The sequence below is a fragment of the Rousettus aegyptiacus genome, unplaced genomic scaffold (genome assembly GCF_014176215.1).
Source record: "Rousettus aegyptiacus isolate mRouAeg1 unplaced genomic scaffold, mRouAeg1.p scaffold_m13_p_17, whole genome shotgun sequence".
Lineage (NCBI taxonomy): Eukaryota > Metazoa > Chordata > Mammalia > Chiroptera > Pteropodidae > Rousettus > Rousettus aegyptiacus.
Window position 1 is genome coordinate 12,158,355 of NW_023416292.1, and position 23,309 is coordinate 12,181,663.

At 36.9% G+C, this 23,309-nt stretch overlaps 2 protein-coding genes across 3 annotated transcripts in view; one reads left to right on the forward strand and one right to left on the reverse strand.

The window, feature by feature from the left end:
* SWT1 (SWT1 RNA endoribonuclease homolog) overlaps nucleotides 1–14,297 on the reverse strand; it is a 61,462-nt gene extending 47,165 nt beyond the window's left edge. The window contains exons 1-5 of one of the 2 annotated variants that reach the window (XM_016145618.2): nucleotides 14,156–14,297; nucleotides 11,056–11,145; nucleotides 8,424–8,507; nucleotides 6,850–6,908; nucleotides 2,409–3,144 (exon numbers count right to left, since the gene is read on the reverse strand). In XM_016145618.2, the coding sequence (XP_016001104.2) occupies nucleotides 2,409–3,144; nucleotides 6,850–6,908; nucleotides 8,424–8,507; nucleotides 11,056–11,136 (960 nt within the window). In that variant the 5' untranslated portion in view covers nucleotides 11,137–11,145; nucleotides 14,156–14,297. Of the gene's footprint in view, nucleotides 1–2,408; nucleotides 3,145–6,849; nucleotides 6,909–8,423; nucleotides 8,508–11,055; nucleotides 11,891–14,155 lie in introns of those variants that run through there. The other variant, XM_016145617.2, reaches the window with a different exon arrangement.
* Nucleotides 14,298–14,457: 160 nt separating this feature from the next.
* The window catches only part of TRMT1L (tRNA methyltransferase 1 like), a 28,347-nt gene continuing 19,495 nt past the window's right edge, over nucleotides 14,458–23,309 (forward strand). The window contains exons 1-4 of the mRNA XM_016145620.2: nucleotides 14,458–14,964; nucleotides 18,624–18,734; nucleotides 19,985–20,098; nucleotides 22,503–22,567. Of these exons, the coding sequence (XP_016001106.2) occupies nucleotides 14,724–14,964; nucleotides 18,624–18,734; nucleotides 19,985–20,098; nucleotides 22,503–22,567 (531 nt within the window). The 5' untranslated portion in view covers nucleotides 14,458–14,723. The remainder of the gene's footprint in view (nucleotides 14,965–18,623; nucleotides 18,735–19,984; nucleotides 20,099–22,502; nucleotides 22,568–23,309) is intronic.

Consider the following 23,309-nt stretch of genomic DNA (forward strand, 5'->3'; position numbering starts at 1 on the left):
TCCCTACCTAATTTTTCCTCAGGGAAAACTGTCAGTCCTCCCCCATCATCCCTTATTAAAGACATGAATTGGGAGAAAGGCTTCTCAGAATGACAAAAGGGGCTATCAATAGTGAGAATGGTAATGGTTTTCCCTGCTGGAGTGATTCTGGAACTCAAAACCGGATTATCCTGATCCCGAGACTACTTCTCAGGGACTCTGTACCATCTACTGAATAAAAAATAAACTTTTTCTCCCTGGATGCAAAATAACCCACTGTCTGGAACACGGCTTCCGCTTCTACCTCCTCTCCTACAGATTTTCTACACGTCCCAACTGAAGTGCCCGCGTACTTGCCACGCAGTGTCTGTCACAACACTGCCATCACATGCCGGACCTCTCCCTTTGCAGAACACTTCTATCCCTTGCTCTACACATTCTTCAGTGCCAAGCCTAAGAATCTCCATCTTGGTGAGCCCTTCCTTAACGCACCCCAAAATTTATACTAAAACCGACCCCATTCTTAGGGCTCTAATATTTACTTTGCTGTACTACAATTGTGTCTATCAATCTGCCTCCCTGAGAACTTCTTGAGGGTAAAGGTCATCTTATTCATTTCTAAATCCCTAATAATGAGAAACATACCTGATACATAATAGGTACTTTTAACTAATGTTTGTTAAACTGATGAATTTCTATTTCACGGATTAAGTGGGATGCTATCTGTAAAAGTGGCTTGCCTAAAAACCATAAATTTCTAGAACACTAATTTTTAATGCTGAGGGGAGGGCACAATCTGTGAGAGGTCTATATCAAAGGACTATAAAACCTAGGGAAAAAAAGAAGTCATTTTCTCTTAGGAAAGCATAACAGTATTACTAAATAACAGGATTACTAAATCCAGAAAATACAACTATTTCCTTGTAAAGTACACTCATTATCTTAGGAAAAGAATTATCTATTGAGGAATCTGTGAGGAAAACAAAACAACGAACATAATATTGAGATGATTCTCTACTGTCAATAATATGTGGAAAAAAATATATTCAAGATAAGAACAGTATTACTTGCTGCTCCTACGTCCAAACAACTTTAAGTCAGATAAGGCTGCTTTCAAAGAAACAGTTTTACAGTTTTAAATTAAAAAAAACTGAAAAGTAATCATGCAAACATTCCTTCCCTTATAACTTAATATCCATGCTATGTCCTTCCTTCGGTTTGTATAGTAATTCTAGAGAGACCAAAGGTAACTAACTGTAAGATGCACTGCAGGAATTTCTTATACTGCACCAAGCAATGGCACAAGGATGTTCACTGAAGGTACTGGCAAGTTCAAGTTTTTTCCTTTCATTTTATTCTAGCGAACTGGTTCTAACACAAGAAGAAACTACTAGAGGTTGTTTTCCTTTAAGAAAGCAATAAAAAGAACAAACTCAATTCTTTCCCTCCTTGGAACCTTTCATATTCATTGGACAAAAGTTCTCTCTCTCAAGCTCCTCTGGCCTCCCTAGTTATAATCCATCTTTCGTAGCCAGTATCTATAGTCTTGACATCTAAATGCAGGCAAACTCCAACCACTCCTGTTTATAAGCAGTCTCTACATTTCTGAAGTTCTAAAGTTCTGAAGTTCCGAAGTTCTAGAAGTTCTCTTAAAGATAAATAATTCTGCCATTGAAAGAAGGCTATAGAAAATAGGTTCTCAAAGTAGTCCTCTTATTCCATAAATGCTAATTTATTCCATAATTTGGAACCAAAAGAGCTTGGCCAGCTCTCTAGCCTGGATCTTGGCGCCCGCGGTTAGTTCCCTTTGGCTGGAACACTCTGTGTCTCCATCCCATCCCCCTCACCTCACCTTCACCTCAGTAACTCCCATTCATTCTTCGGTTCTGTTTAAACATTACTCCTTCTTCCTCTGGTAAACCTTTCCCTCAACAGCGAAGCAAGCCACGTCAATCCCCATATTAAGTGGTAAGGGCTTTTCTGACTTAGGTGACTGCTGTGTCTCCTCACATGAATATAAGCTTCTGAAAACACAGACTATGTGTCCCTTACAGTTTATTCTATTGTAATGTCTGGCACGCAGCGGCACTCAAAAAATAACTGGCTAACGACATAAGCTATTCAGGATACTGACCCCTGGGTGTTCTACAGTACAGTACCTGGGGTTAAAGAGCCTAGGAGACTGTTGTGGTCCTTATGTAAAGGACTACCTGGAACTGCATCTTTCTACATTTTTACACAATCTCTTCTATGATGGATCCTGATATCTATCAGGATTATCTTCCTAAGAAAGTTTAAATTAAAGGGGTGAAATAAAGAAACCAGCACACATCTTCCTGACTAAATCTGAATCGGCCCTCTAAAACCATTATCAAAGTGTTCTATTATCCTTTGCTAAAACCTGTATTCTTTGTTTTGTACTATCTTACCTGGATTAGGTTTTCACTAGAACTTGAATCATTACTTTCTTGATGCTCATATTTTCCTTTCCACTCACAAACAGTCTGTTTACATGTGGAATCTGAAAATAAATGTTTACTTCTGTGCCTCGTCGAATTTAATGAAACCTGAGAGCTTTCCAGGCATTCTTTTTTCTTCTGCTTAGTCTTTGACTTGTTAGAATCTAAACTGAAGACATTTTCTTCTACAAGCTTCTGTTGAGGATCATGGGATTTTACTGGGATTTTGAAACTGATCTTCTTTCTTCTAGATTCGAGGGGCTCCTTAATTATCTTGTTGGAATTACAATCCTGAGAAAATGGGATTCTCTTGCATTTTTCCAAAACATGTTTTTCAGAGCTGTCTCTAAATTTATTGTGCCTTTCTTTCTTGAGTTCTTTCATCTTCTCCCTCTGAGCAAGCGCGTGAGGCCATTTTTTTTCACTTGCCTGGCCTTCAGCTTTCGGTTTCATGTCTTTGGCAATCTTAGGACTGCTGAGGTTTTTAATTCCATGGTCAAGCTTACTCCTAACATTTGTCAATTTAGTATCATTAACTTTAAAATCTACACTTTTACTTATGTCTTTTTTAGTTCCATTTGAAGAAGGACTCTGTGAAATAATTTGGTTAACATTTGAATTTAATGCTCCTTGGAGTTTAACAGGTCCTTGGGATGAAGGATTAGTTTTTGGTCTTTTTCTTGGAGTCGTCGTGTCTACATTCAGCCTGTAAAGCAGCACAGAAACCTCGTTACATTACAATTATACATGATTATACTTAATTTGTACTCTATCACTTTAAGTAGAAAATGACAGAACTAGCTTGACACAAACTTCATAAAAAGTAGAAATGACTACATCAAAAATGAAGTGGAAAAGATTACTCAACAAATGGCGCTGGAATAATTAGGGGGAAAAATTTACAACTTTCTAAATTACCAGACAACACAAATTCCAAATAGAGTAAATATGTAAGTGCTAAATAATTATTATTACCATAATTGCTATATTCATATCAAACTCTTAAAAACCACAGGGGAAAAAAGAGAGTATTTATCTGACTTAATGGAGAATTTCTTAAACTTAATAGCAGTGGGAAAAATCACAAGAGAAAACAGACAATGTAAATGACTACTTACTGTAAAAATTTAGCATATTAAAAAATTAATAAACAAAATCAAAGTACTGGGAAATGGCATTTGCTATATATATAATATATATATATATATATGACAGCTTATTAGTAGATAAAAAGCTCATCAAAAAGTACTAAGACTCTAGAAGAGCACATAAAAAGAAATTAATAAAAGAGAATAAAGGAAAGGCTAATAAACATTTGGGAAAATAAATTTTACTTCCCTTGTAATTATAGACATGCTAATTATAATGAAATACCATTTTCTTCTATCAAATTAGCAAAAATTTTAAAATAACATTAAATATTGGCAAGAGGTTGCTAAATAGACCTTCTCTCATAAGTTGCTGGTAGAAATTCAAAATGATAATAGTTCCACAAAGGAACCAGACAATATAATTAAAAAATTTTTAAATGTTCATAATCTTTGACTTCTCAGTAACTCCTATTTTAAAATTCTATATTGAGGTGAAAAAAAAGCATAAGTGAACTAAAAATAAATATATTCAATTAAGGATTATTATAATAGCAAAATTTACCAGACAACATAAATTCCAATGTTAAAATTTTAATATTAATTATGTTTTAATTATGTTTAGTTTTAATTATGTTTTATGTAAAATTTTAATTATGTTGAATTTAAAAATCTTAAAATGTTGGAAATGACTAGGAAACATCATTATATCAAATATGAGAGAATATCAGTCATTTCAAGTGATCTTTATAAAAATTTTCAATGACATAACAAAACATACTGATATACTATTAAGCAAAAAACAAGCAGGAACCAAATCTGTATGTATAATGTGGTCTCAACAATTTAAATAAACATAATAAAAAGGCCAGAAAGAAATGTGCTAAATCTTAGAAGTAGCAATAGCTATAGGTGATGATATTTTCCTGCTTAATAAAAGTAGATATTACCTTGTAGTCAGAAAGGGGCAAAAAAATTTCAATGTAACACAATCCAGTAATTTATATTAATAAATCCTTGAGTGCCTTCTAAGTGCCTGTTACTCTGCTGCTAGGCACTGGAGAGGCAGTGGAAGACACATCAGATAGAATCTTTATCCTGAATTAGTTTACGGTCCAGCAGGAGAGAAAGAGATGATAATTAAGTGACTTCTCAAATAATTATGCAAGGGCAAATTCTAAAGATCTCAGAGTTTATAGGAGTTTCTCCTGAGTCTTCATCTGATTTTACTTTCTTTGCTATCCCCACAAAAAGACTACCTATCATGATTTATCTGTTAATAAGTAATAATAAAACTTTAACTTTTAATAGACCTAGCTTGGCACGTAATGGTATATCACAGCTGTCAACTGTATAAAAGAAAAATCAGGAAAACAAAACAAAAATTTTAATAGGACCTTGTAGTTCTCTGAGGATTTTCATATTCTTATTTTACTTGTTCTTCACAGTAGCCCTGTGCTGCATATTTCATAGCAATCTATGCACCATGTTCTCTATGGTCACAATTAAATGAAAATTCAACATTATAATACCTCTTAAAGAGTCAACAACACTAAATCTTAAAATTACCTCTTATCAACTAGTTTTGCGAAATGCTATATTACAATAAGGCAATTTTATAGAAGATGTCACATACCATAAAGAAATACTGAAAACCTTAAGGCAAATAAGTTTGTTTACTTCTCCAATAAGTAAACAACAGCAAATGAACCACTTCCTCTGCAGGCAAGCAATGGTTGCTAGAAATCCTTCACTGTTGATATTGATGTCTGCAAAGCATGACAGTACAGCTTCCTTCTGTTCAAGTAACCTTTTAAATGTATAATAGCTCCTATACCATATTGTTTAAATACATGACAAGGCAGTTTTAAAATATCTTGTATGCCATTTAGTTTGTTTTTGACAAGAAAAAAAAATTTCACAACAAGTTACATCTAGAGTGCTTGCCAATAAATGAAAGTGAATATTCGGAGAGTAATAATAAATTCAAATGTCATGCCTTGCTCCTATTACCGATATTGGTAGCCTGATTCCCTATGATGATACCCGACATGATGACATGGTCACTGATCACATGTGGGCTCATGGAAGCAGAAACGTTGTTGAAGTAGGCATTCAACTACTCAGCACTGCAAGATTTTGCATAAATGCTGAAACTGAGTCGAACTTTACTGGATTCTTAGAATAATTTAGATCTCATTCTCAAAATAATTCAACAATATTTCTTCCTCCTCCCTAAGACTATGTGGGCACATCAGAAGTCTGTTTAAAAATTGTTCTCATATATGGATATAAAATCAAAAGCTAGAAAATGTACCTGTAAGCGAAAGGTAACTAGTGAACAATAAAGCAGTGTTTTATGTTTTTTTCATTTATTTTTATTTGTCAAGCAGTGTTTCAGAACTTAAAATTTTAAAAAAAGGATACTAGTATAAAAGGCATTAAAAATCTAGTTCAAAAATTTAGTAGGTGATAGTTAACATGACATGAAATTTGTGACAACATACTATAACAGATAAAATAGAAGCAAAGTATCACAAAAAAACAAGGTGATTCAAAAAAAAACTAAAGAAAAATCACAGGTGAGATTTTTTTTTTATTTTTGTTTTTGCTTTTAACATTAACTGAGCTCATCTAAGAAGTAGAACTTTTATTTATATATTTAATACCATTTAAGTTATTTTCCTATAACTTTTTATTTTCAGAGAAAACTTGGCCTTATTAACTTTTATTATGCATTATAATTTTTATACTTATTTACTGTAATTAGTGGTGAGAAATTCCATCACCACCACAAAATTCTCTTAACTTTTTATCCAAAGAATGCAGACATTAAAGAATAATCTCCATTATTCCTCCATTATTCCCCAAGTTCTTCAGTTGTAGTCATATCCTGTTTCATGAACATGGTTTTCGAGCCACATTAATTCAATGAGATATATATTTTCTTCAAAGGTAATACTTAAAGATAATTTATCCAAAATTTATAAATCAACCTCTTAACTTCTTCCATTACTGTATATAATGAAATTATCTTATAAGGGTGTGTCGAAATCAAATCACTTAAAATAAAAATCTACACCGTATTTGAAAGTATCTCACATATAGTATAGAATTGATAGCCTTTTTATTTCACTCAACATTTTCTTAAATTTATACTAATATGAAAATTCAAAAATCATAATCTGTGATATACGTAGAGATATTTGCATATAAAACAATACTCATCAAAGTAAGTAAAGGATTTTACAAATCTATATAGTTAAGTCTCACAATTGTAGGCCAAAAATTGTAAAAAGATATCAAAAAAAGGAAGAATTTACCTTTTCAGTTCTTGTCTTCTTTTTATATTACAGTACAGAATGTCTGTATGATCTGATTTCTGAAAGAAAAAAATGTATCATTTAAGAAACATAGGCTGTGCACTGGTACTACAGTAATAGGAGTAGAAGATTGGGAAACAATTTTTACATACTTGCCGAACTGTCTATTCTCTATTCTACCACCCTGCCTTTCTATATACCCTGGGGCTACAGGGTTAGGCACAAGAAAAATAAGAGAGAAACAGGATATAGTCCCTGTTCTAAAGAGTTTGGAGTAAAATAAAAGAATAAAATAAAGAGATATTAAAGGATATGTACAAATAACCTAATGTAAGGACATAATTAAATAGTAAAGCAGAAAAATACACAGTAAGTTGTAAAAGGTTCAAAAACATCAACCACCAAAAGTTAAGACATACCTAGAAAAAAAGGTGGAAAATATATGCTAAAGATTAAATACAGATTAAATAAAGATAAATGGTTAAAAAAAAAAGGCATTCTCAGCTAAGAATGCTTAGGTATTCTAAGAAGCTAGAGATGACTGGTGCAAGTTCGACAGAAAGATAAGCCGGCAGAGCCAGAAGCAGAAGCTTTGAAGAGGAAAGAACCGGATAGTTAAGGTGTAGCCAAATTTAAGAGGGTCCTAAATGACAAACTAAAAAGTGAAGGTTTTTCAACAGAGAGAAAATATGATGAAATTGGTGTTTTAAGAAGGTTAGTATAACAACAATAAACTGAAACAGCAGTTTCATTATATAAAAACACGTTCTGAAAAACACAATTCTATATTTGTGGAACGTTTAAAATCACTTTTTCTTATTACCTACAACACTGTAGCTATCCTGATCTAAACCTAACTTCAGCTTGAACGTGGCAAGCACTTCACCAACCACCGAGGCACTAGCTTCGTGTGTTTAGTCTGCTGCCACTGTCCCCCATTATTTGTGTGGCAGTGGAAAGAACTCTGGACTTGGCTCTGATGCTGTGTACAACAGGTCCTCGAATGACACCGTGTCATTCATCCTTTCATTATAATGTTGATGAGATGCTGTAGTAACTTAACTCTTGTTTATGTCAATTAGCCTATGGTAAAATTAATTTCGCTTAAATTGCAGAACTTATCAATGATATTTAAGTGAGGATTTATTGTATAATGGTGTGTCCTTGGATAAGTCAGTTAACCTTCTGGATCTAAATTTCTGAATCGGAAAAAAATGCAGACAATATATCTGCCTTGGCTACCTCAAAAGGAAATTATAAAGACAAATAATACCATATATGAGAAAAGACACAAAAAATGTCTGAATTTATAACCATGTTGTCTGATCCTACATGATTGGGTCTATCAACACAAAGAAATAAAGAACGTGATAAATTGATAAATGCTTTTTGGTGAGTAGAAGAAAGAGAAAACCAAACTGGTTTTCTTTCCATTGGCCATCAAAAAGTAAGTATAAGAAGAAAAACACTAATAGAAAAGTAGTGGGGGAATTTATATCAGAAGCCAACTAATTGCAGACTAAAACCTTAATATAAATAATTTTTAGAGTTACAGAATCTAAATAAACACTTACCAGTTTTCTCTTCTCCGATGAAACGGATCTTATAGAGCAAGCTGAACTACTAGAACTTGCTGAGGTTTTTTTCTCTTTCTCATCCTAAGAATGCCATTTCGAAACAAGGAAAGAAAACCACAAAATAAAGCACAGTATAGGACAACATTATTTCATCATTGTTATAAATCAACGTCCCTTCTACATTAATGATAAACTTCAGAGGGAACAACGTTTAAAGGCACACAAACTTCGGTAAGAGGCAGAAACACTCCACTAGAAGGGAGACGGAACAAGAACTCCGAAGATCTAGGTGCCCTTAAGTTAGAGGTGAGATGGGATACAGGTGTGACAGAAGATGGCCAGCTGACAGCTCAGAAAAGGACACTGGGAGGTGGCACTGTCATGATGGAATTCAGTCTTCTACAAAGCAAAACCATATATCCGGATATTCTTCTGTGGATCCTGAATTCAACAGACTCAGGACAAAGTTTGAGTACCTACTGTGTGCCAAAAACATTCTAGACAGTGGGGACATATTAATGAAAAAACTATAGAAGTCCCTGCCCTCATGGAGGTTAAAATTTACTGCAGGAATTCACAAATAAACAAGTAATATATTTAGTGTGTCGCTAAATATATGCTGTTTACGCTGTGGAAAAAATAAAGCGGAAAAAAGGGTCAGGAAGGGCTAGGAGGCAGGGGCAGAGGCAGATGCAATTTTAAACAGTCAAAGCCCCAGTGACAAGTTGACATCGGAATGGAGACCTACAAAGTAATGGCACAAACAATGCGATTATCTAGGGAAAGGTTTTCAGTTCAAAGGGAATGGCAGCAAGGACAAAGCTCCCGAGGCAGGAATGGGTCAGGCTGATTGCGACAGAGCAAGGGAGCCACAGAGTGTAGAAAGCAAAGGGAGAATGAGATGGAGATGAGATGGGGAGAGTAGGTCACTTTGTCAGCCCCAGAAAGAACTTTATCTTTTACCCTGGTTGAAGTGGAAAACTCCTAGACAGCACTGAATAGAGGCGTGACAGGATCTGACTTACATTTTAATAGGATCATTCTGGCAGCTGTGTTGAGAAAAGTACATAAGGAGAAAAAGGCAGAAGCAAGGAGATCAATTTAGAAACTATTGGAATAATCTAGGAAATTGAGTCGATCGCCTGGATTGTGGTGACAGCAGCAGAGGAGGTAGTCAGCCTCTGAACACGTTATTAAGAGAAAGCTGACAGAATGTGCTGATAGACTGGGCGCAGACAGAGGAGGGGCACCAGGGTTTTGGACCAAGTCACTGAAAGTACGGAACTGCAAACTGGAAAAACTGAGGCTGGGCAGTTAAAAGGTTATAGTCTAAGAAGATGAGGACGAAATCGCAAAAGGACACTGGGAACTCACCAGTGAGGAGCGAAATCAGAGGAGTACGGTGTGGAAAAGCTAAGTGAAGAAAGTGCTTCAGGGAGAAGCTATGCCAGACATTACTGACTGATCAAGTCAGATGAGGTCTGCAAACTGAACAATGGATTTAGCAACACGGAAACTGTTGCTGGCCTTGATGAGAGCATTTCTGGAGAAGAGAGGGCGAGAAAAACTCTCATTTAAGTAGGTAAAGAGAGAATGGGAGAATTGCAAACACCATGCCAATTACAGGAGACAATCAAATAGGAGACACATAAATCGAGAACACTAGAGTACTCGCTCTATGGCTACTCTAGGGTCCCTTTTCCAATTACCACTATACCTGGGAGGCCAAATTAGTAATCAGAAACATAGTAAGCAAGGAGCAAACACCAAAAGGTGTAATGGTCTCTCGAATACTTCACTGAAGTAATGAAAAAGCTGTATGAACTAACCTGCTACCACAGAAATCACTTTAGTGAATATTCACCTTTGCCAGACTTCAGTCTCTCATCTTGGATGGTAATATAGCATAAACGCTATGTAACTCTGATAATGCACTAAGCAGACTATTCAGAGAGAGTTTATAATAAAACTGATTGCAGGGTATTTTGTTTTGGTTACATCAATCACATAACCGTCTTGCTTCCTGGAGACAACACCCAGCTCAATTACTTAGATATCATAAATTTCATCTACCGAAACACTTCTTAAGGTAGAGTGATGACTATCAGCAAAGGGGACACGAAGAGCATGCCCTCCCTACTCGCAGCCTCCCCTGCACAGGGTAGCCCATTCTGACTGGCAAGCATGTAATCCTATCCGGTGCTGAGTAAATGCAGAGGAGGCGGTGAAAAATGGTCTAATGGTGAGTTATTTCTATGAAAAGGATTTGGGAGAGGTTTAGAAATGAAGGCAGGAATGTCTAGACAAATTACTTATCTCCTTAACCTGGGACCATAAAAGCACCTACCTCATAGAGTTGTGAGGAATAAATAAAATAATGCAAGTAAAGAATGGGAAAAACAAATGCCTTCTCCTGGGTCATAAGGACAGAACAAATTACTTATATAACTCATTTTAAAACAGAGGTATATGTCTTCTCCTGGGTCATAAGGACAAATGTCTTCTCCTGAGTCATAAGACAGAACAAATTACTTACATAACTCATTTTAAAACAGAGGTATAATTTTGCATTAAACACAAATCAAATGTAAACAAGGGGATCTTTGGGTCAGTAAATCAAAATCCTTACTTCTTCATCAAAGTTGGGTAATGAGGTGGTGCCTTTTCTCCGAGACTTCTCTCTTTTTCCGCAAGATTCTTTGTTGGACATTTTGAAAAGCTAAAGTAGACATCAAAAACATGTTTCTTTACTACCACAACAAAAATACATTAGAAATTATTCTTGTTTCAGTTACCCCAAGATGACAGGATTTTCTCACCATTCTACTTTACTTCACTTATAGTCTCCCTCATAATGATCTGTTTCTCTCTTTCAGCTTCAATTATCACCTTTTTAGAAATGACTCTCAAAACTATGCCTTTAGCGCTGATTTCTCTCTCAAGCATCAGATCGCCATTTTCAACTGTCTGCAGGACTACTGTATTTTACCCCACTTACACCTCAAAACCAATTAGTTAAGTCATAAGTGACATACCCTCTATCACTCCCTGAGTGAGACTTCAAGCAAATCACGTATATTTTTTTGAGGCCCAGTTTCATTATACGTAAAATAGCAATAACCTATACCAGAAGGTTTTCGAGGGACTGAAATAAAACAATGGTTATAAAAAAAATACCTTGCATAAGGTAGAGCATAATAGGGTCTAAATAAATACTGGCTTATGTGGTTGTCTTTTTATTAGATCCTGAGTTCTTTGAAGAGTATGCTGTATTAAAAATTTAGGAGGTGCTCATAAATGCCTGCTGAGTGAATGAATGAATAATTTTTTCTTCCTACGAATATTTACTCTATCATTCTGAAGCACAACCACCAACTCCTGCCCATTGCAGTTTCTCTGTCCACTTCCCATCTCGGCCTCACTTTTCCAACTCAGCTCTGGATCAAGTCGATATTATTAGCTGGTGACACCCAACCCCCTGCCCCCCCCCCACACACACACACCAAAAAATAAAAAATAAATAAAACCCAGCAGTAAGACAAACATAGTCATTCCTCACGGCCATAAACACTGTTGAGTTAGTGTGTACCAAAAGCGTCCTGTGCTGGAATATAGGCCAGAGATTGGGAATGTCACCAGGTCTGCTGGGACAGGAAAATATTAAAGGGGTCTAGAAGCAAAGTCCGAGGAAGAGTTTATTGCTAGAAACCAAGCAATTGCAATTACTCCTGGTCAGTCATGAGCAAAGTAAGTGAAGTTCTGTGAAAGAATGATCAATTATATGAGATTAAACTTTTAGAATGCTTTCATGAATATGAAGAGGATAAAAATGCTAATAGAAAATCCAATAAATATTAATAAAAGAATATTCAACATGGACTTCTAAGAAGATTCTAAATTACCCAGAAATTTTGCTTTGTAAGATGATTCATGGCAATAACTGAATTAACGGTTGACCTTCCATATTAATCATCCTCTTTACCCTACTTGTTCCAAAGAGTCCATTCCCTGGCATGGGTGGGGGAGGGGAGGAGAGATACAATTAAAAAAACAATAACTTCCATAAAGTGAATTGCTTAGAGGCAATGGTCTGGTTATGTTATTTTTTTTCATAATTTAAACTTGATCCATGTTGGTCCGATGCTGCTTTGAATACAAAATAACACTAATTTAAACCTCTCACCCACAACACAAATTGAAAAAAACAAAAAACAAAAAACACTGCTGATAGTGAACTATGGAAGGAAAAACACCTATATGTTTGCCATGACAAGTGCTTTACATCAGTGTGAAATTCATATTAATTTTATGAAAATCAAAATATAAACCAAATGAGAGGAGACCTCCTGTCCTGGCCAGCCTCCAAAATGATTCCTGATGATCTCTGCTGACTCCTAATGACACTCTTGAACAATACACAGGGCTAACCTGTACGACCAACAGGATATTGCTATATGGTGGTATGTGGCTAGGTCATAGAAGACATTGTGGCTCCTGCCCTTCTCTGTCATGAATTGTCCATTCTAGAGAAAGCCAGCCACCAGGTCATGAGGACATACAAGTTGTCCACCAGGGAAGAACTGAGATGCCTTGTCAAAAAAAAACCCAACTGCTCAGTATGTAAGTGAGTCACCCTGAGGACGATCCTAAAGCCCTAATCAGCCATCACATGGCAGCGGCAGCATCCCTGGCAGGTGTCTTCACTACACTCTCATGAGAGACCCAGCGCCACATACACCGAGAAAGTCATTTCTGAATTCCTGACCCATTGCAACTGGGGATAATAAATGTTTACTATTGTTTTAAGCCACTAAGCACTGGGAAACCTTAAGCAGTAATAGATTAGCGATATACTCACTTAATATAATTCAAACTCTGAAGATTCCTTCTTTATTATGTCTCAAGAGCAAGAACCATGCTTAGAAATTCTTACTAAAATTTCCATAGAACACACACTCTAAAATCTAACTCTGTCATTTTCTGTTTTCCAGCTGGTATTAAATAAGACTGATATACTAAGTCAAGCTTTCGACAAACCACCTAGTTTTTTAGAAATTAAAAAAAAAGAATCAATGATTCTTGGATGATGGACAAATATAGTTAGCCACTGTTCCAAAGAGTCCCTGGCAGAGCAGCCGGAAAAGTTTGTTTTTACCCTGCCTACCCCTGTGGGCTTGCATAAGTGAGGCTTAAACTCAAGGTAAGTCCAAAAGGAAAGGGAAGAAAAGTACGGGGGTCAGGGGACTCACTCGCATATGCCTTGGGGGACCGGAATCGCATTAATCAAGTGCCCACACGCTCTCAGAGCTCTGGTTAATAAGAGCCTAAATACAAGCGTGGGGCGCACACAAAAGCCCTAGCAACTGGACGCTTAACAACCACAGCGCAGCGCTGATGAAACTGAGGAAGTGTAGTTAAAGCAAAAATAAAAACGAAAGGAAACGAGTGTTCGGGTCACGACAGGCAAGCTCATCGGCGGCTCATAAACCGCCGTAGCCCACGGGAACTAACCAGACTTTGACTCGGATAGAGGGGCAGCCACCAAGGCAGGGCCGGGACAGGACCACACCCTTCACTGAGCTGGCTCGACCCTGGGTCCGCCCACGGAGTTGCCAGCCCCATGCTCGAGCGGTCCCCAGAGTCCCCAGTCCAGCCGGCCGCCCGCTAGGCCCCAGAGCGAGAGGGGGAACCTGTCCAGCCAAACGTCAACGAGCCCCCCAGTTACCTACCTTACCAGCCCCGGAGACAGTGACGACGTCCGAGCACTGGCCAAAGGAAAGGAACCCCTGGACCTAAAGGCCGCTGGGAAATGTAGTTCTGCACTCGGATCCCGACTACCGCTCGAAGGCTTCGGGGCGTTTGTTTAGCTTTGCAATTTACTCCCTGCGAGGACTCGCAGCTCCGGCTCCGCCCCGGCGGCGCGGTGCACCCTGGGCATTGTAGTCTCGGTTCCGCCGGGTGGTTGACGGCTGGAACCGAGACGCACCGTGGAAACGGAACTCTCTTACCTCATTGGTCGCCGTCCCCAGTGCGCTTCTGCGCAATCTGTGGCGGCGTCGTAATGCCTCGGGGAAAGGGAAGCGGATGGAACAGCAAATCGCTGCCTCTGGCTTTTTATTTTTCTGCTGACAGGGTTTGGTCCCTGGTTCTTTATCTTTTGTCTGTTGCGCGCGTCCCGCCCTCCCCGTTCGCTTTCCCGCTCCTTGGATCCAGCCCTCTGGGCACCCACGCCAGTTCTCTGACCCCGCCGAGAGCCCCTCCCGGTCCCCTGGCGGGCCTGGCACGGAGGCGGTAACTATGGAGAATATGGCGGAGGAGGAGCTGCTACCCCAGGAGAAGGAGGAGGTGGAGGTGACCCAGGTCCCGGTCCCGGTCCCGGCCCCGGACACAGCTCGGGTCCCGGCTCCGACCCCGGACTCGGCCCCGACCCCGGACTCGGCTCCGACTCCGGCCTCGGCTCCAGCCCCAGCCCCTGTCCTGGCTCAGGCGCCGGCCCTGTCCCCGTCCCTAGCGTCTGCCCCTGACGAGGCTGAAAGCAGTAAGTGCAGGAGACCCGGCTCTTTCTGCCGCAGGAGAAGCGAGAAAGTGCGCCCTGCTGGGGAGGCCCTTCTTCGCTGGGCTGGCTTTTATGGGGGAAAGGCAGGTTTACAGATGGGGGGAGGGACGAGGGACCGTGTGGCGCGGAAAACGGTTACAGAATGGGAGAAGGCATCTCCACAAACCTCGGGGACATCGTGATGAAGGTTATGTGGGGGCCAGGCGTGCTGCAGAATGAGGTTGGGGGGCTTCTTCGTTAAAAGAGGTCTTTTCCCAGTGCAAAAATAGAAAGTTACACCTAATTTGGTAGTTTCCCTCAGCCTCATCAGTCACAGTTTACTAAGTCCTTTAAATTGTGAAAGAGTGACCGTAACCGAGGCAACCTGTTTACTGTAGTACGTCCTTGTTGTCAAGATTTAGAAACCATTGCTGTCAAAAAGCTTTCTATTCCTCGAAATACACAAAAGAAATGGGTTTTTCTCATTTCTTTTTCTATAGCTTGCTTCCAACAAGAATTTGAGGCTGATGAATAAAGAGTGGACCAAATTATGGATGTCTTTCCTCAGACATAAAACCAATTGAGTTTTGTACTCCATTCCATCAGAAGTCAACTCGAAAATTAATAGTCCATATTATTGTGCTTCTGAATATGCTTGCAGGTTTTCTAAGTGAGGATTTATTGGGCCGTAAAGGACTTTAAAAGATTAATAACATTTTCAGAATCTTCTGAACATTTTTAAGTGTAAGGTCTAAGAAAGTTTTTTTTTTAATTATTTTGTGATCCATAAATTGATCCTATGCTCTTTCTGAATTATAGCAAAATAAATTAATTCATTGTTTTCCTAGCTCTAGGTCAGTTGTGAGTTTATTATAGAACATTTGCTAAGTTATAGTCTGATAGAATTATACTGCAATTTTAAAACATGTAATTGTCATTGTAGATTTAAGAGTAGGGCTGATCACAGAAAAGACAGTCTGCATGCCTCAAGTAGGCCCCTCCTCACCACATAAGATTAGAGCTAGCAGGTGCAAAGTAAGGGCAGTTTCTTCACCCACAACTACAGTGGGGGTGGAAGGGGTACAAGCTCCTGAGTAAGTTGTCCTTCCTACCTCACCTCTAGATTGGACCCGTTTATATTCATCAGAAGTGGTTTAGCAGCTTTAGGGAATGCATGCTTTCTCTACCTTCTCACCATCAAGAATATGTTAAACAGGGAAGATTTACGAGTATGTAATTTGAAGAATATGCAGTGTTTGAGAAACCTGAAAATGCATTACTGGGACAATTTATGTAATGATTGAGAAATCTGAAATGAGAAATATATATTAATCACATTTTTAAAATTATTTTTAGATGGTCTAGTTAGTGCTTTGAAGTCAGTCTTAACTAGGTAAGATGAAGATGGCATATCTGAAACAATTGAAATACGAGGAGAAAGTAACAGAAGAAGTTGTAAAAGAACCTAGCATTTTGGACTCATCTGTTTTAATAAGAGGTTTGCCTGTTGACTTCTGGATCATTAGTGTGTGATGAAAAGATGAAAGTACAGGTTGTGTGATATCTACTATTTTGATCTAGAAAGTGATTTTGGAGATGTACAAAGGTATAAGAATCTTTAGGTAGGACTTTGGGAATCTTCTTCAATAGTGGACCACAGGATTTTCCGTTTTCTAACTTACCAGGCCCTTTCTCTTATTTTGTACTACTTAGTAGTTAGAATGATTTCAATAAACACATCTTTATATTGCAATATATATCTCATTTCACAATACAGATCTTTGAAATATGGAAGCCAAAACATTTGTGGTTACAAAGTAAATAATGTATACATGGATTCATTGCCTGAATCTTACTGTCTGACCTAGCAATTAAAATGGAAAAAAAATTTGCCCGTTTATAGGAATTATATCTCATAAGTTATTGGAACAATACCTGAGTGGACCAATAAGATATTGCTGTTCATTTTTTTCATTTAAAAATAAGGCACAAATTGTATTTTTATAAATTTGAGCAGGAATATCTGATAGTACTGAATTGACTTTCAAAATTATTGATTCCATGTACTACTGCATTCAAAAAGATTATTTTAAAAAATTATTTAACAAACTTTACTGCCTGCTGTGTGCAAATTATTGCACTAGGCACTTTGCCATTCACAAAGATGAATAGGCCTACCCCCTGCTTTCTTACTGCTTATTTGTCAGAGAGACAAAACAAGGACAGATTATACAGAAAGGTAAACAAAGGAAATGAGAGTGACTCTCTAAGAGGAATTAAGAAGGTAGCAGTGTCAAAAATTGAATTTACAAGGCTGAAGTTCTAAACCGTATAACCTAATTATATGATGACTATTAGAGAGCTCGATGGTTGATTCCATCATCTCTTATCTCATTGGGGATCTTTTCCTAAGAGTTGTCAACTACTCTTATCTATTCAGGCTCCCACTTGTAAATGTTCTTTTCCAAAATATTTGAGAAACCTGAAAATGTATTAATGGGACTGAGTTTTGGCTTTTTTCTTCTCTTTTTCACATTTTTTCCTTAGGCTTTCTTACTCATGCTCATCATTTAACCTAACACATGTATTTATGATTGACATAAATCTGAGCTCCAAAAACAGCTGCCTGCTGGATTTCAGTTCATGGATACCAGCAGTACATCAAACAGACTGTCAGAAACTAAATTCCTTTTTTCCTTTTCCTTTTTTCATTGGTCAATGGTACCATCATTCTCAAGTATATAAACTCAAAATCTTAGAATCATTCGTGCATTTACTCTTCACTTTTACTTTACACTCATATCCCAAGTTCTTTGTTTTTTTTTTTAATTTTTTTAAATTTTCTATTTGTACCTTTCCATTACTAATTTCTCACCTCAATTATTAAATCCTTGGTACTACAGCCAAAGAATTTTCTCGTGAAACACATTCAAATCATATCATTCACTTCCTCAGAAACCTACAAAGACTTAACCTTACCTAAAGAATAAAGGCCAAACTAACTTGCATAGAATTTATGCCTTCCATGATCTGTACTACATTTTTGGCTGTGTATTTTTCTGTCGACTATCCATTGAGTTGGGGTGGGATAGAAATGGCTGTATTTTTTTATACCATGTGCCTTTGTTCATGAGGTTAAGTTTAAAAGGCCAGCCACCACATCTCTACTTATTGAAATTGTATTCATACCTTAAGTTTTAGTCAAATGCCACTTCTTCAGTGAAGACATTCTCAGAAGAACTTGATGGAATTAATTACCTCTTCCTCTGTATGCCCATATTATATTACCTTTACCCCTAGCGTTCATTTCATCCTGCCTGTGTTATAGTTAATCTCTTCTACCTGGTTAAAGTTCTTTGAGGATAGTAAACATGGCTTATGTTTCTTCAGTAGAAGCTTTTTATTTTGGGTAGAATTATATTAAATAAATAGGTAAATTTTACAGCTGTGACGTTCCACAGTGGAGGTTTCCCCCAACCTTTTCGTCTGAGGGACACTTGTCACTTTAGAAACTAAGTTCCAGCAATATTCTCCATCTAGGTACTAGGGCATTATACTGCAGGAAATAAAACTGTAAGACTTTGTGATGTGATCAAATAAAAATGGAATTTGGATACAGATTGTTGAAGCATAATCTTCTAACTCTTAAAATTTCCTTTCAGAGAGACACATCTCAATTCAAAGGCAGCTGGCTGATCTAGAGAAGCTAGCTTTTGTTACCGAAGGGGATTTTGACTCGGCCAGTTCACTGAACTCAGATAATCTTGATGCAGGTATTTCCATGTTTTGAGGGTTTGTCATCTTTCAACTCATGAAACATTTTCTAAGAATAAACTTGTTTATTCCATTAAACTAGAGCAGTGGTAAAATAAATTTTTATATTCAGGAAATTGGTAAGTCATCTATATGCCAATGTGCCGTGGGTATTAGTTATTTTACCACTTTTCAAGGAAATAAAAAATCTCATGGTTATATAACAGCTACATATTTTATAAATTAGGAATTGCATTAGGCTATGAGTAACAAAAAATCCCCCAAACAGTACCTTAAATAATATGAAGGCTTGTATTCTCGTGTAAAGTAGGTCTCAGGGCAGGCAGTTCAGGGCTGGTACGAGTGGCGGTACGAGAGCTCCGCGGTACCGGCAGTGCCCCAGGCTCCTCTCTGTCTGCTCTGCCGTCCCTGCCGTCACCTCATGGTTTTTTGAAGTAGGCACAGTATATGTATATATATGAAATTGTGCCTGTACTTGGAGTGTGCGTTATGTGAAAGATATTTGTTGGATTAAAAGTTATTGAGTTACCAGTTATTTCTGTATATTTTTATTGCTTTAAATCTGAATTCGACATTTTAATTCTTTTGTATACTATCAAAGTTTTTATTTGAGATTCATTACATTTCTAAATAATTAGACTCTTATTTTGATAATCCATAATCTCTTTGAGAATATGTTCATAGGGAAGACTTTACAAATTCAGTGATAGGATACAGTGGTTCTAACCATGCCCCCAGTTTCATAATACCAGTTGTATTAAATTTCTATTGCTTTGAGTTCCTTCTTCCATTTGCCTAACTCCACATATTAACTGTTTTTGTTGCTGCCAGAGTAGAAGAATTCCACAGCAGACACTTATGCTCTCTGCCCAGCCCTGCCTCTGTGAGTGTAACGACTGCTGCCTTTTCCCTGTCCTCAGTAGAGTGACACTTTCTGCCAGGCATGTTGGCTGGAGGGATGTCATACACGGTTTATCACTTCTTTGTCCTTTCTGTTCCCAGTGGCAACAAGAATATCAGCTAGTCACAGAGAGAGGAGTTGTAGGTTAAAAATCAATCGCTGACCATGTGCTAAAACAATTACTGTTAACTACTTGGTGAGGCAGAGATGACTTCCCCCAATGCTAAGAAAGACATTATCTAAGAAGGGGGTGTGGGGCTGGGGGTCCCCTGTTACTTCTTTTATAGCTGAATCTAGGTATTGATAGCTGGTATCCTCTGTGCCTTATTGGTTCTTTTTCTTTATCAGGAAACAAACTGGTTTGTCCATTATGCCCTAAGGAAAAATTCAGAGCTTGTAATAGCCATAAACTTCGTCGTCACCTTCAAAATTTACACTGGAAAGTCTCAGTTGAATTTGAAGGTTAGTATTTTTGTGCTTGCTGGAAAGATATAAATGAAATTAAAGATTGGATACCAGTTTTGAAATTTTATTATGAACTTAATCAAGTATTTTCAGTTTAAAATTACGAGAGATGATGTCCTTTTAATGTGTTAATAAAATACAGTATAGCTCTCTGGGTAAGAGCTATATATGACACAAGTAGTTAGTTTGACAAACATTTATTAATGTCTGTTCTGTGCTGAGTACTGTGCCCTGGGAGGTCCTCATTACTTATTGAACAATATTTTAATGTTATACTTTTTCTTTTATATTAGAACAACTACTATTTTACACATATTTTTGAAGGTATAATTGTAGTAAAACAAGAAAGCAAAATAATTGGTATGAATATTGGAAAAGTATCTGTTTTCGCTTGTTGGCTTAAAAAAACGAGTTAACAAGAGTATTCAAAATAGTGGTGGGATATACGATGAATACACAAGAATATCCTTTGCAGTATGGTACTTACTGACAGAAACTTGGAACTAAAGTAAAAGAGGGATGCTTGAATAAATTTGGTATATATATACTATGGCATATTATGCAGCCACTAAAAAGGATACATCTATGCCAATTTACTTGGAAGAATTTCCATGGTAAACTACTAATGAAACCAGTAATAAATAGATAGAGAAGATTTTATATTATTCCATTTGGATAAAAACAAAAAGTCCCCCCCCCAAAAAAAAAAACACTCGATGGTAATCTTAAACAAATGTAAACTTATATTTGTATATGATTACGAGAGCAGAGATGTTAAATGAGTTACCTGGAATTTCAACCAAACTGGATGCAACAGCCAGTGTGAAACATCCAGAAAAGAAGCCAGAACTATTTTCTTGGTAGAACTGGTAAAAGGTTATTATTAGTTACTTAGGAAAAAAAGAATTAGATACTAATTCAGAAGCCATTCTGTCTTTTATGTTTAATTATATATAAGAATGTGTATTTAACCATATTGATTTCTTATCAAAAAGAAAGATCTTAACTAAGAAGGTCTCTTCCATAGTCTTTATTTAAAGCATTGTTTAACCTTTAGGTTTGGTCTCTTTCCTTCAAGTTCTTTTTATTTCTTAAATGGCTCATGGTATCTCTCCACTCTCTTATATACAGCAGGTTATTGAGTCCTTTCACGTGGTGGTGATCTGGTAGATGATGAATATGATAATTTCTGTATTAGTGAGAAGGCTTCAAAGAGTAGTTGGCAAATGTATTGAAGAGAGAACAAGATCTGCTGAAGGAATAGAAGTGAAATGTGAGGAAAAGAAATTCAAGAATGTTTGGGTCTGAGAATTGAGCAACTAAAAAAGAGTGGTTCTTTACTGAGCTGGAGAAGACTACGTTAGGACCAAGTATGGGGGAGAAGGCCAGGTCCTCAGGTTTAGACACAGAAAGGTTTAGAGGCATCTAGTGGAGCTGGGAGGTAGCCTGTAGGTACGTGAATGAGGAGCTTGATGGGGAGGCCTGAGCCAGACATATACATTCGGGAGTTGCCAGATTCTAGATGGTATTTAAAGCCAAAACACTGGGTGGAATAACCACAGGAGTACATATAAATAGAAGGAAGAAGTTGTCCAAGGTCTGAGTCCCAGGACACTTCAACATACACAAGTAAGAGAAATGATTGGATATACGGTATGAGAAGAAAGGAGTTAGATAACTTACAGGTTTTGACTTAGGAGTGACTAGAAGTCATTATCACTCATTTAAAAGAAAATGAAAAAGAAACTTGGTTCAGAAGGAAATGATAAATTTATTCCTTGGCAGGTGGGTTTTGAAATGCTGACCTGATAACCAGTCATACATCCTCAGTAGGCAATTGGAAATAGAATTCCGGCCCTCAGAAATGAGTTAGTAACTAGAGTTGTAATTTAGGCTTCTTTCACACAGGGAGATAGTTGCAAACATAAAAGGTGTTAATGCTACCAAAGAAATGGAGAAAAACTCATGTTGCAGATCAAGCCTACAGAAAACTGACATTTTAAGAGTGTGAGAGAGGGAAAAGGATCTATGAAGATTAAAAATAACAGGAGGAGAACTAAGATAGCACTATGTCATAAATGAAGAGGCAAAGAAGGTGAAGTTGAAGAAAAAGTCAAGATGCTAGAGACTAGATGATAAAATTGAGTTTCAGAGAAGTCAGATGGCTATTCCAAGATAAGACAGGTAGTCTTGGCAGAACCAAAATTCAAACCTGGGTTTCATATATTTGTTTTGATACTATATCATATATAACAAGTAAGCTAAGGCAGTCTCATTCAAATAAATTAATAATGACATTACAAATATAAGAATAATCCCAGTTTTTCTTATAGAATAAAATTTGCTAGTATTTTTTTAAATATAAGTGAATAGTTAATGAACCAGCCATTCTTCATTCTAGGTTACAGGATGTGCATCTGTCACTTACCTTGTCGACCAGTAAAACCAAACATTATTGGAGAACAGGTAATCAGATGTCAGATTTATTTTTAAATTTATCCCTCTTTAAAGAAAGTGCATTTTTTACTTTCGAACTGAAATGCACATATTCAGCAATAAGGTTTACTTTAAGATTTTTCTGAGGTTATCATAGTAGGAAAAATATGAAATGTATGAAAAAAAAGTTGCAGTATTGAATTTTTCATTTTCTAGTTTTTAATTTCATTCAGTTAAATTGCTGTCTTGTGTTCAAAAGGAAAACTAACTTATTTACTAATTTTAGAATGGAGAATTTAAATAGAAAGTAATTTTTTTCTTTTAAAATAAATTTTGATCATGGAATAAGACCCTTCAATTTCTGTGATTTAGTAAATATCTTAGTATATGTTGATTCATACTCATTCTCGCTATGTTCTTTTAATTTGTCAAAGGACAGAATCAAACTTTCTGAAATCTTTGATAACTTTTTAAAAAGTACATATGTTCATTTTTAGGATAGATCCGATCTTTGGGGAATGCAAATTATAAAACATTTTTAGTGACACTATCCCAAATACATATTAGCTTAATGAGTCATCATTATTAATTTTTTTTTCAGTTCACTAAACAGAGTAAAGTGCTGGGGGAGTGGGAAACAAATATTTCTTAAGTGGTAGTCAGGACAATGTTTGGTCTATCAACCTTATCCAAGGTATTTTGAAAATGATAACCACAGTACTGTAAGGAACCCTGTGCACTATTCTTAATTGTACTCTACTTGCTATATGAT